This window comes from Ruditapes philippinarum, unplaced genomic scaffold, assembly GCF_026571515.1.
Source record: "Ruditapes philippinarum isolate M1 unplaced genomic scaffold, ASM2657151v2 ctg5681_1_1_1_1, whole genome shotgun sequence".
NCBI lineage: Eukaryota > Metazoa > Mollusca > Bivalvia > Venerida > Veneridae > Ruditapes > Ruditapes philippinarum.
This window is the reverse complement of record NW_026856544.1, coordinates 40940-54573: the sequence shown is the minus strand read 5'-3', so window position 1 is coordinate 54573 and position 13634 is coordinate 40940. Positions and strand designations below refer to the sequence as shown.

At 32.3% G+C, this 13634-nt stretch overlaps 1 protein-coding gene across 6 annotated transcripts in view; it reads left to right on the top strand.

The window, feature by feature from the left end:
* The first annotated feature begins 1744 nt into the window (after positions 1 to 1744).
* The window catches only part of LOC132746924 (calmodulin-regulated spectrin-associated protein 1-like), a 42609-nt gene continuing 30719 nt past the window's right edge, over positions 1745 to 13634 (top strand). For all 6 annotated transcript variants that reach the window (XR_009628053.1, XR_009628052.1, XM_060736208.1 and 3 more), the window contains exons 1-6: positions 1745 to 2178; positions 9025 to 9120; positions 10360 to 10465; positions 11122 to 11231; positions 11924 to 12151; positions 12953 to 13088. Coding sequence is in view for 4 of the 6 variants with exons in the window: in XM_060736208.1 (XP_060592191.1) it covers positions 2116 to 2178; positions 9025 to 9120; positions 10360 to 10465; positions 11122 to 11231; positions 11924 to 12151; positions 12953 to 13088 (739 nt within the window). In the remaining 2 variants the exon portion in view is untranslated. The remainder of the gene's footprint in view (positions 2179 to 9024; positions 9121 to 10359; positions 10466 to 11121; positions 11232 to 11923; positions 12152 to 12952; positions 13089 to 13634) is intronic.

Here is a 13634-nt window from a genome sequence, read left to right as displayed (position 1 = left end):
ACCTTAAGAACATGTTATACCAGAAGATTGTAAAGTAAATGTATATACATGTAGATTTTAAAATTTTTAAACCCGCAGACCTTACATCCGTATATTGGTTGTTAACATAATTGTCACTGTTTTCATAACCTCATTTATGAATCAGAAGATCACTATTCCTATAAACTTGCATTATTTGTAAAAAAAAAATGTTCATATAATGGCTATACACGTAATAGAAATAATGGAGTTAAATATACAAGTAAAGTACATGATTTTACATTTCAGACATTAAAACTTGTCTACATCCAGATACCGGCTGTCAGAATTGGCATTTAACAATGCACTTTTCTAGGGATACACCATTCAGTTTACAGTCTAACCCGGTAGGCTATACACTATATATGATCGTATAAGGGTATAAAAAGGTGAACCTCCATATATTGGTTGTCGACATTGATATATACTCTATCAGATTATGGGCGAACTGTTTTTCAGGTATAATAATTACAGGTAACATGCGTTAGGGGTGTAATTGATTACCTACAATTACTTATTATTGGTGATACATTCGGAAGCATGTACATCTCAAGTTCAGATTGCACTTTATTCAGGTGCTGGACAGGTGACCTCCATACACGGGTTGTCGCGTCTTTATTTTACCAAAGACAAACTATTAATTGGTGTAATTGGTTGAACCCTTTAAAAAAAATGGTTTGCCTTCACCTCAAATGTCGACAACTTAATAATAGTCATATAATAATGTGTCGCTCTCGGATGACGCTGGAAGAGCCTAGGTTGACCCAGGCAGAGCCCAGGACGATCCAGGCAAAGCCCCTGTAGAATCCTAGTGGATTGAAAACGCGCGAACATGATTACATTGATACATATTTCTTATTTAATATAAAGAACAGTAATGCATGATTTTCTGAAAAATCCTTACGCAAGACTGGACAGAATGGAAATGGGAAGGGTATACAAACAAGTGCAATCATCGCAAATTGCCGTGGTTATTTTGGAATTCTCTATATTGGTTGTCGTCATTGATATAGTGCTCTATCAGATTATGGGCGAACTGTTTTTCATGTTTAATAATTACAGGTAACATGCGTTAGGGGTGTAATTGATTACCTACAATTACTTATTCATGGTGAAACATTCGGAAGCATGTACATCTCAAGTTTAGATTGCACTTTATTCAGGTGCTGGGGCAGGTGACCTCCATACACGGGTTGTCGACTTTATTTTAACCAAGACAAACTATTTATTGGTGTAATTGGTTGAACTTTTTAAAAAAATGGTTTGCCTTCACCTCAAATGTCGACAATTTATATAAATTCACTTAATAATAGTCATATCATAATGTGTTTTGTAAGTGCATAAATATACAAAGCAACTATAATAAAAGTATACAATTTCACAATTATTAGCGTTATTATATAGAGACACGCACATATTGTTTCGTGATGCTATAAGTTGCTTTGACTGATTTATTTTGATTCAATTCAACGTAGATCTAATTAATTTTCTTTTTTTTTAATAAAAACTGATGGAGAATTAAAAGTACATTTCGCATATTTACGTCCCTTTCCATTCTCTATAGCAGCTTTCACTCAGACGCTCTTTAACGTTCGCGCTTAAAAAAACCCTTATAATAGTAAACTCCGCCTTACTCCAGGAAAGGGATGTCCGATAGCCTCCACCAACGTAAGTACGGTTATGTTATCGTTACTGTAACACCGTTTCAGTATGTGCGCATGCGCAACAGGAAATGGAAGAATTGTTGATGAATAGCTGTAAAATGACTAAAATACACATTTTTTCTCGTATTTTGAGTAATACACAAGCAACTTTTCAGACAATAAATCCTTAACTCACTTTTTCACTTAGTTTACGGATTGATTTCATTTGTTCCATGAGACAATCGGTCCACAAATAGTAAACATGACTTTTGCATAAATTTTCTATTCATTTTTTTTTCTTTTTTTTTCTTGCATAAAGTTCTAATAAAATTCAACATTGGCAGTTCATCTGTCATTGTTATAGTGGGACTGAGAGAAGGAGAAAAAGGTGGCTTCGTTTTGTAATCTTCTAAAATCTTGTCAGGTGAACAAGGGTTCCTGGCAAAGTTCAAACATGGATGACTTGGATAGTGAAGTTATCGAGATCATACCTATGGATGAATATGATACATACAAGGTAAATTAGAATGAAAATAGTTTTCAGTATTGTCATTGAAACTTGTCTAAGACAATTTTGCATTGATTTTATGGCTGTCATTGATTTTGCGATATCAATATATCATCGATATTCATCATCCGATACAATCTATCTTTCTATCTCTGGATACTGCCAACCCCTCTTACGAGTGTTAAAGGCAGGGATTTAGTGCACGTCGGATTATTAGTAAAAGGTGAAAAGAAAAGTTAAAAAAGAAAAGTCCAAACATTGACATGCTTGGAAGGTGAGACTGAAAATGTATTCTAGTCATGGTTAAAATGTTAATAGTAAAACAAGATGATAAGAGATAAAATAGTTTTAAAACACTGGGAGTAAGACTAGTACTGCAAACCCACCACTGCCTGTTTGAACTGACTCAGGTTGGGCAGGGTGGCAATGTTACTAGGAAGTTTATTCCATAGTATAATGCTATGAGGGAAGAAAGAGTACTTATGGTAGTCGGAGGATACCTGTATTTGGCGTAGGGATAAGGGATGCATATGTCTGGTTAATCTATGTGGGGTTTGAACATAAGTTGGGAGATTAATTGCAACTAGGTTATGGTATATCTTATAAAACATTATCAGTCTACAGTCCAATCTGCGATGTTCAAGGGATCGCCAGCCCAGTTCTTCCTGCATGGCTGTGACACTAGAGTAAGGGGAGTAATCCCTTTTAACCCATCTTATTGCACGTCTCTGGATCATCTCAACTTTGTCAATATTGGTTTTAGTGTAAGGAGACCAAATAGTTGAGGCATATTCAACCTGTGGGCGGACCAGGGACTTGTATGCTAGTTCTTTCACCTTTCTCATTTTTAGTAATGACATTTCTTTTAATAAAGCCAAGGGATCTGTTTGCAAGATACAAGATACAAGAAACTTTATTTTAAGTTGGTTTACATATTACAAGAAACATTAGCTAATAAGCTATTTACCGACAATAACAAAGGCATAAAACATATTTACTAACATATAACAGTTCTGAAAATAAAAACATATAAAACTATTAGCAGCTTAAGCATGAAATAAGAGTATCAAGGTTAAGAAGAACCTAAATTATTGAAATGTAAATTCTTTCAATAAAATTGCATATCATACTGCGAAACATCAATTAAACCAGCTGATGCGGACCATGACAATTAGGAGTTACACGAGACCCCTTATGATGTAACACAGAAACCTCTTTGAGTATTTAGAACATCTTTATTGACATGGCATGATTTCAATACTCAAGATTTCATTTTAATTTTTTTTTTTTTTTTTATTTTACAGTACTTAAATAAAGTAGTAGAACATAAGTCAGCAAATCACCTTTGGATAATTATTTTTAAAAAAAAGTATTTTCATAAAAGGACATGGCATGGTTTTCGTAACTGTCCACGCATATTTAAATGAACCAGAGGTCAATCTTGTACTCACATGATCAAACATTTTGGCCACATGGTGACAAATGGGTGTATATTTTCACCTATCTGAAATTATCAGGTAGTTTATCAGCGATTTTTTCCCGAATTGTGAATGGGTCCGGTACCATAAAAATTGTAAAAAAAAGCGTTGTTTCTTAACAAATTGTGAATTTTTACTTAAGATTGTGAATATCTTATTAAGCAGTAATAGCATATAATTTAACTGACTTAAAAGTACTTAAAGTCTAAAGCTTTACTGTTACGATACATTTTGAAAGATGTTTACAGAAATTGCCAGACGCTTGTTTCGGTATTCAGGGCCTTTTTACCCTCTATTACAGGGGCCGGTTTAGGGCTGCTTCCCCAAAGAAAATTTCTTTAAAATCATGCAGTTTTCCCCAAATATTGAATTTACATCAAGTTTTTTCTTCCCCTTTTGCAAATATACCATGTAATTTTTCCCCAAAATTAAGGGCGGGGCTGCTTCCCCAACTTGTGAAAAAAAGCCCTGGTATTGATTCGTCCCTTGAAGTTTCATATTTAAATAATACGACAATTTAAAGGTGAATGCAACAGAAATCATGATCGGCTAAATGCTTTTTAAGAAAAACAAAGCACCACAGGCAAAATTTTAGCATCATTATGCGAAGAGAGGAAATATTACATTATTAAAGGCTTAATTAATCGAAATTGTGAAATTTCATCAGAATTGTGAACGGGTCCGTTGGACCCAGTCTGAAAATTGTGAAGGTCCTTTGGTGATTGTGAATGGGTCCCTTATTGGGTACCACTTATATAGGGAAAAAAATGGCTGTTTATATTTTCAAATAAAGTTTTTTATATTTTGATACTTGGCTTATCAATAGACAATGATTATATATTATTTTATCAGCATATGCCTCACTTTACTTTACAGCGTGCTCAATGAATTTATATGAGCATGTCAGATACCTGGCACGATTATTTGTGGACCTTCCCTACGAGTCTGTCTTCAGCATTCAAATCATGTCATAATATATAAATGGGTACACTGAAGACCTTAAGGCTTAAGCTAAGGTTTCCCAAAATGCATTTGTGGCAGTTAAATTGTCTGAATGACAACATTGAATTTTGTTAGTAGATGGTAAGGTCTTTCTAGTTAAATGTTCTCAGCAGCTTGTCAAACAAGTCTGAACATCACATTCACAGTACTAGCAAGATAAACAACCCATACATTTTGCAGGGTGAAATTTTGTCATGAAATGCTGCATTCACAGTAAACAATGTAAACTGGTTAATTAGTTCAGATTTGGTTATGATATAAATAAAAGTATAAAATGTTGAAGTTGCATTTCAAGTTTACTGCTCAAGTAAACTATTAGCATTTAAAAGCGTTTTCCACAACCTTTTAAAATATATAGAAGAAAATTATAGCCTATGAGATATGATATAGATAATTTTGCATAGGCAGTTTACTGTAGTAAAGTTGAAGCTCACTGCAATAGCTGTTGTTTCCATGTATCACAATCTGTATGGGTTTCTAGTCCCCATTTCTGTACAGTAATGAATGTATGTTGGAGCCTATTTGAAGCACTACAGACAGTACTGTAGGTATTTTGTTACCAATTGCAACATTGCAACATAATCTGTAAAAAGATTTTATCAGTAATTGGTAAAGTGTTTCGAGTTAAATACATGTGTATCTAGCTTGAACTGCATGTATCTCTATCTACTCGGAGCTACCTATCTACCATTATGTCTTCAAATTAATAACCTAATAAATGTTTTATAAATGACTTAATAAAATGAATTAAAAATAATAGTTATTTTTAAAAAAAAGCAAAATATGCTGACTTAATCTTTTGGAGTAGGGACAGTGACATTACATGAACGATTCTTAATGTTTACAACTTTACATTTTCCAAAGGATTTCAATACAACAGATCTGTAGAAAATACTTTGGTCTATGGCAATCAATTAACTATATAGATCTAGTTGATCATGATGGGGTTGTGATGCATAATGGATATATTTGTTTGAATATTTCTTATTGGTCATATTATTCACAAAAAGAAATGATAACTGTTTCCTTCAGTAAATAAACGTTCAGTAACAATACTGTATTATGTTACAAGATGAGTCATATCAGTACAAAACTTTGATCATATAGACAGGTTTACGAATTAATGTAATTACATGGCTATATATCGAGAGTGAATTGATTTTTGCACTTTTGTGTAATTGATGAAATTTATCCTAATGCATTAAATGCATGTTTTGTTAATTATTTCTTGTTGTTGGTTTTTTGCAAGTGTCAATTATTAATTAATCTTTATAAATGAAATTTGTTGACAGAAATTATACATGATATTGTATAAATACATATAAATTTTGGTTGGTGGTATAACTTTTATGAGAAAATAAAGCCTTTCAATTCATAGACATTTTTGTTGAGATGACAAGACATGTTTATAAATGTTTTTTATGTAAAAAAAAGGGACATAATAACCTGTAAGTTGCAATAGTTTGACCTGCTGGGGGCTGCTGAATTTACCTGTGCGACTAGTTCCAACTGATCATTCATGGTCTGTAATGTATCTCTTCCAGCAGTATACGGTAATGCAAGCCCGTATACGGTAATGCGAGCCCGTATATTTATGTACTGTGATTAGTTTTTACTGCTAGCTAATCTAACTGCTGACTTCGTATAAAGGACTTGCCTGGCTTTTAGGTTGAAACGGTTCATTTAAATTTTAAGGGATTTTTATAACAATATACAAAAATTAAGTTAAAAACAGTATTAAGCCTAGCTACAGCATGTACAGATTACACATAAGTGCCTGCTGGCATTGATCTAATCTGGTGGCAAGGGCTCATCTAAAGGGAAAATTGGAAGCTCTTGGACACATTCAAAATGAAGGCAGAGTGTGCCCATTGCTCAGTACAAACAAGGTCATTAAATTATTCATATAAATCCTGATTATGAAAATCATAGTTTTCCAAAATTGTGTGTAAGAATTTCCAACATGCTAATTCAAACTTGTTAATTTTATGGACAGCTTACTTAATGTTTAGTTGATTTTTACTCATTGTTAGACACAATACAAAAAGAACAAGAACATTGTAAGTACATTTTTGATAGACTCTAGATAATTGGCGGTTAAAGGCTTAAAATTAGCGCTGTCTTTATATTTTTTGCTGAAATGTGACAGATTGTGTCATAATTTACAAAGAGCATAATTGGTACACAGGTTAGACTTGCTGCATTTGAATAATTAATTTGCCCCAAGCTTTGAATTTCGAACAGTTTAATGGATTTCAATACATCAATATAAAAATTACTGTATCAACAGTACAGAGCCTGGTCAGACTGTAGGGTTGTCTACATGTAGGCTGCCATGGGTCTATACTGGTGACAATGACTTGATCACTATAGGGATTCCAGTTAATGATAGATATAGTATCAGTTGTGCAAAGTTCATGAATTGCAATTGTATGAAAAATGCGGATGATTTTTCTTTCTAGTTATTATGTAAAATAAAGGGTGCCAGCCTTTTTATGATACTTAGTAGTTTATGAATGATCCATTTTAATCTTTTCAGATTTATATAAAGTAGAAACATTTAAACAGATATAATATACATGCTATTTTGTAAGAAATAATTTGGCAAAACTTTGTTGATATAGAGTGAGTGTTTTAATAAGATGTTGTTGGGATTAAGTGACTTAAATGCTTAATAATTACATGTACATGTATATCCTATTTTAACTCACTTAGGGTTATGTAATTTGATTACAAAGGTCTCTGATATGACCAAATGTAGAATAGTAAATTAGTTTTTAAATGTGAACGAATGTAAACACTGATGTCTTATGTAAACATTATCATTATTTTGTTAGTACAACCAAGTGTTCTACTATAAATATTATCTCTAGGACTATCATAGTAGTACTTCAGTTCAAAAGGTTGACAATTTTAATTTTTTACCCCCACTGAATTTGTGAAATGGACCTGTCCTACTTTGAATTTGGACCAGTCCATTACCAGTTTAAAGGTGCATGCATCCAGATGAGCCAAAATATTTCATGAAAGTTAAACTTAAGAAATATGTACTATGATTTAAAGAAAAGTAAAAAGATTCAAGATTAGGGTTATTATTTATAATTTACATGATATGTGTGATTGATTGATTGATTGATTGATTGATTGTGTTACTAATTTTGCTGTATTTATCACCATATAATTAAAAAATCTGAAAAAGTAATCTATTCATTGAAAAGTGTGAAATTATATTTCGATAGTTTTCACTATGAAATTATCAAATATAATTTTCAGGGATAAATCTGTAATCCACTCAAAAGCATATATTTAACTAATGCAGTAAGGGCTAAATTTTTTGCATATTTTTACCTCTTTTGATGAGTTAAAATGGATTGTAATTGCCTAAATTTGCAATTTGTAAATTATTTGCTTTGTTCACTTCACAAAATTTTACCTTTAAAAACATTTTCAAAATTAGCATGAATCTAGAGGCATCCTGCTGTACATATATGATACTATAATAAAGGTAGCTGCGGCAGAGTAAAGTCAGCTTGTATCATGTACAGACATGCCTGGCTAAAATTTCTACATTTATAATAAATGACAGAAAGATCTTATAGTACACATTAGAGTTACATGAATCAGGACACGGTTGATTGGTTAAAAGTGCTGATCTACAGAAACAATTTGCTCTCACTTGATACAGTATAATGCACAATTAATGGCCCATGTAAGGTTTCTCCATCAGAAAAGTTCTATAATTACATGACGTTAACCGACAATGTTGGTATCACTTTAAACTATTTAAAAAATGAAGGTGTCGGGTATTTGTATTGAATTCCCATAACAAGCTATAATATCTATATATGTTTTCTCTGCATCTTGTAGAAGATAGAAACAATATTACATGATTGTGTAATTGCCAAAAAAAAAAAAACAGAAAAAAAGATGGTTCAGGTAATTGGCCAATGAGTAACTTTCGAAAAATAAAAAAAATTGAGAAATAGAAATAAAAACTTTTCTGGGGCATAATGAGCCTTTAAATATCACAAGAATAAAAGCTTAAAAATATCATTGTGAAATAATATTGTCATGTATGACTAAAATATATTAAGTTGATTAACATTTGTACAAGTACTTTATTCTCAGGGAAAAATGATATCCTGGTAGCTTTGTCTTTTACTTTTATTCATGTGAAAGTGATACATGATGTATTCCAGTAATTTTCTATATTCACTTTTTTTTAGGCAAAGTGATATAATACCAGGAGCTTTGGATGTTTCGTTACTTCACTTTCATACTTCACGTTCATACTTCACTTTCAAAATTTACTTTCATACTTCACTCTCAGGGAAACAGTGATACAGCTATAACTGTTATTGTTTATTTTTTTCAGGCGAAAGCTAAAGCATCTCTGTCGTGGATACTATGCAAGGCATACAAGGACAAAGTGCCAACAGAATTTCACGATCCTTTCTACAGTACATCAGAAGTGAGATATTAATCTTTATACTGTATTCTCTTTACCTAAACATAATTATTTAGATGTCCTATATGTTAAACTCTAATAAAGCCCAACTGTATTCATGTTGTACATTTTTAAGCTTGAATATTCAAAGAAAAGGAAAAGCTATTGTACTCACAGTACTCGTCCAGACAAGGGCATCACATTTTGGTAAAAATTTGCATGCAAGAAAGTATCTGCAAAACTACTGAAGGGAATGAATTGAAACTTCACACACTTATCTGAGAGCCAAATAGGCCCATAACTCAACATAGAAATATGGCCCTTTTTGAATTTAGAAAATTCTACATTACCCAAGGGTCTTGTTTTACCATGTAACACTGAGATTAGTTGAACACGCTGTCCTCCAACTTTGTTAATTCTCATAGGAACTAATTATTGACTGAAATCTTTGATATTTAATGTTTTAGTACTTTAAGGATCATCATCACTGATGAAGACAGTATTGAACAGTTTAAGGCCAGTTTGGCAAATGGTCAGTGGTTATAGATAGATTTTCCTGCTTTTCCTCAGACTGGGCATATTAATATGTTACTGATATTTTGCTTCCTATCTGTGATCCAGTTATATATAGCCATTCAGCCTTATGTGTAGATCATTCAGTTCCAGGTCTGTATTACCATAAACTATTTAATGTAACTTTGCCATAAATGTGAGATGTCTTTAGACTAAAAAGAAATGGAGGAATGGCAAAGTTCTCGATTTTAATCTGTAATAACCTTCTGACTATCTTCTTGCTACTCCAATATCTGCAGATGCAGATATACAAATCTATTAATTGAATGCTACTTGATGAATTATTAATGGTCGACTAATAATTGTGCTCCTGGTTATTCAAAGGCATTGAAGGCATTTTATGATCCAGATCATAAGTCACATGGGGTTATGGCGAAGCATCTGGCTAAGACATGATACTGTTACAGCACAGTACTTCAAAACATGAATATGAACTTTATGTTTGACATATAGAATTAACCTGTCTTCACTGAAATTGTATAATGGACTTGTCCAGCTTTGAATTTGGAACAGTCCATTCAAAGTTAAAGGGAATTTCAATATTATATGGAAAACCCAAAAATTCAGCTACGAATAGTATAAGGCCTGGGCAAACTGCCAGCCTTGATAGTTACTTCTTACTATATAATATTTACTTCATTTCATTATTTGTATGAAGATGGAAGAATATATTTGTATTTATTGTTTCAGGGATCCTGGCAGATCAAGCCACGTCTAGCGAACTTGTTGGCCACAAGTGAACTATACTGTCAGGCCTGTCGGACAATGTTTGGAGAAAATGCATCACAATGGACAGGTATTACATATTCAGATATTTATTTTATTGTTTTATTCAGCATGTGCTTTCTGCCAAAATTCTCATGGTATGGTATTATACACTTAACGAAACTTATAAGTACTCCGATTTCAAACTTGCAGGAAAACTCCGGTTTTTAAAATATATACCAAATCAATGTTGAAAATGTGTACTGACTCTACTTTCCGACTGCATGAATGCATTTACTATTATAAAATGATGATACTATGATTAAAGTTTATACAGGATCGACTTAGACTAGTTATATTAATTCTAACACAATATAATAAAAAAATTGGTCGGAGTACTTATAAGTTTCGTTAAGTGTATCTTCCTTTGGCAATGTTTCCCTTTTCATAAAAAAGTATAAATGCAAAACTATACCAAACAAAATAATGTAAAGACAAAAGATTTTAACTAACTCCATTCAACAGTCACCTATCTGTCTTGCCTTTGTACCCCTGTACAACAATTTTTGTAACAACTTTAAGTGTAAAAGGAAGGTAGTCACTAAAAGATAAGCTTTATTGATTTTAATCAGTTATTTGCCTTTACATGTATATAACAATTAGAATATAAGCATTAAAATGCTATTCCATAAAAAATAATAAAAATTTGCTATAGAATAAGTGATACAATTTATATATATATTCCAGGACATTGGAGCATTATTCAGGTATTATCAAGAAAAGGTATCTATGCAGTGGGTTCGGACTCGGTCGATGTTACAGAAACAATACTTATGCAGTCTGCACCATTTAAATTGGTAAACATTTTAAAGTAACAGATATACTAACTGTAATGAAAGTTTATTTCCCAATATAGATAGTTGGTCCTGTCTGTTAACACTACTGAAAAATGGATAGGGGGCATTCTAACTGTAAACAGAACAAAAGAGAACAATAGAGTTCATTTCATAACAATAGAGGAAGTGGCCAATGGCCCTCTATTAAACATAAGAAAGTAACAATACAAATGGCCCTTTATCCCAATTTGGTCGCACGTCTTAACCCTGAACCTGATAAATTTGAGTAAAAGATTTTATCAGTTTTGATTTCAAAGTTTTAAGAGATTTCAATATGAAAATACTAAACTTAAACCACCTGGTCAACATGTTTGCTAGCCTGGCTCTATATTGGTGACTAAGGCTGATCACTTTAAGTTCCAGTGGGTTAATGGTGAAAGTACATTTTGTTTTATCTAGTCATAGCTATTTTTTTTTTAATCATCAATAATTTTACCGTTTGTTTGCCATTTTCCGACATTTGCTGAATTTTATCTATATTGCAGAGATTTAAATATATCATTAAAAAGCAGCGGGGAAATTGTTTGATTGGAAAATGTAGATGTATAACTTATAATGTGGATTATATATTCTTGTACTAGTAGGAAAATAAATTGTAAAAAATTTTATATTCAAATAACAAAAACTTAAGATGTCTTATCATTTACCTACAGAAAGCCCATCTGGCTCTGATAGATGCATTAATGACAGCTTTCTCAAGGGAGATAATCAGCATAGAAAGAGTGACACAGACTGTGCGCAGGTTTGCAACATTCAATGCTTCCAGTGAGCTTCCATCTGACACTGAGGACGCCATTTTGTTCTGGGTGAATAAAGTGTGTGTCACAGTCCAGAAAAATCTAGAGTCAACTGTGATAGAAGGAGGTGAAACCAGTCAAAAGGTACTTGTTTGTCTGCAAGAAAGTAAACTAATTTATTCTGAATTTGTTTTTAGAAATGTAGATACAGTAAAAACCATTAAGACCATCAACAGGACTGGACCAATGTGGTCTTAATTTTAGGTAGGTCTCAATTGTGGATATTCTTATCATTGCTTGTAAAATTTTTTACCATGGTCTGGTTTAGTCATTTAATAATGACTTTAATATCAGTAGTAACATAAGTGTGGTCAAATAAAGAATAAAACCAAGAATTTGGACTGAAACTGATGGTTTTAATAGTGGATAAGCAAGGTCTGGTTGTCCACATTCTGGATCAGGTAACCAGCATAAAGAACAAAAAATTTTGTTCTTACAAAAATTGGTCGTAAGAGCGGGTTGGTCTAAAGAAGGGTTTCTATAGAAAACATTGTTAAGATTATAATAAATGTTCTGGTGTAGAAAACATTTTTAGCTTGTCTTTTCTAAGAATAGGGAGAGCTATGCTACTCACCCAGGCGTCGGCATCACACTTTGGTAAAGATTTGCGTGCAAGTTTATATCACAAAACTATTGAAGGAAATGAGTTGAAACTTCATAGGCTTGTATATATAAGTGTGTAATATGAGGCCTCGAACTCTAACAGGAATTTTGACAATAGGCTGAATAGCCCTTTTTGAACTAAGCAAATTCTATTGCATTTATACTATCATTTTATCAAGCACTGAGAATAGTCGAGCATGCTGTCCGACAGCTCTTGTACTTGTGTTGTTTTTTTGGTTTTAAATGATGGCCTTAACTAAATGTTCACTTTATTACTAACAGGTTAGAATCATCAGCAGTAAGACACAGGATTCAATATCAGTACCAATAATGGAGAGTCTCGTTGATGATATGAGTGACGGCTGTTCTGTTGCCTCCCTCATCAGCTTTTATTGTCCTAATATACTGAAAATTGATGGTAATTATTTAGCCTTAAGAAAGAATGTTCTGTTTCAGGGCCGCCTACCAACTATCTAAACTGCAGATCATAGGCCTTTATGTTTTGGCCCTTTTCCCATAAAATAAATCTGAAAAACTCGATAAAAGAAAAAAATAAAATCGAAAAAAAAAAAAAAAATTGAATAAATATACATGTATGTTTTATCTAAATTGATTACCATGGCCCAGAAAGAGAACTATTTTGGATGGGGCTGTGTTATTGTTAATGAATATGAATACATATTTTAAATGTTCTGTTTATCTTTGTTTTTTGAGATGTACACACAGAATTTGTAGTGAAACTTTGTTACAACCATAATAAGGAAAATAAAAACTTAACAAACTTTTTTTTTTTAGAAAATTCATATTGAATGACTGTAATAATATGTTTTTATCTATGTTTTTTGTTACATAAAAGCATATCTCAGTGCGACTTTTAAGTTATATTTGACTTAACTTTTCATTGTAAATGCCATTATTAATTTTTCAATTTGAGCACAAATGTAACATATCTGTAAGCTTCTTA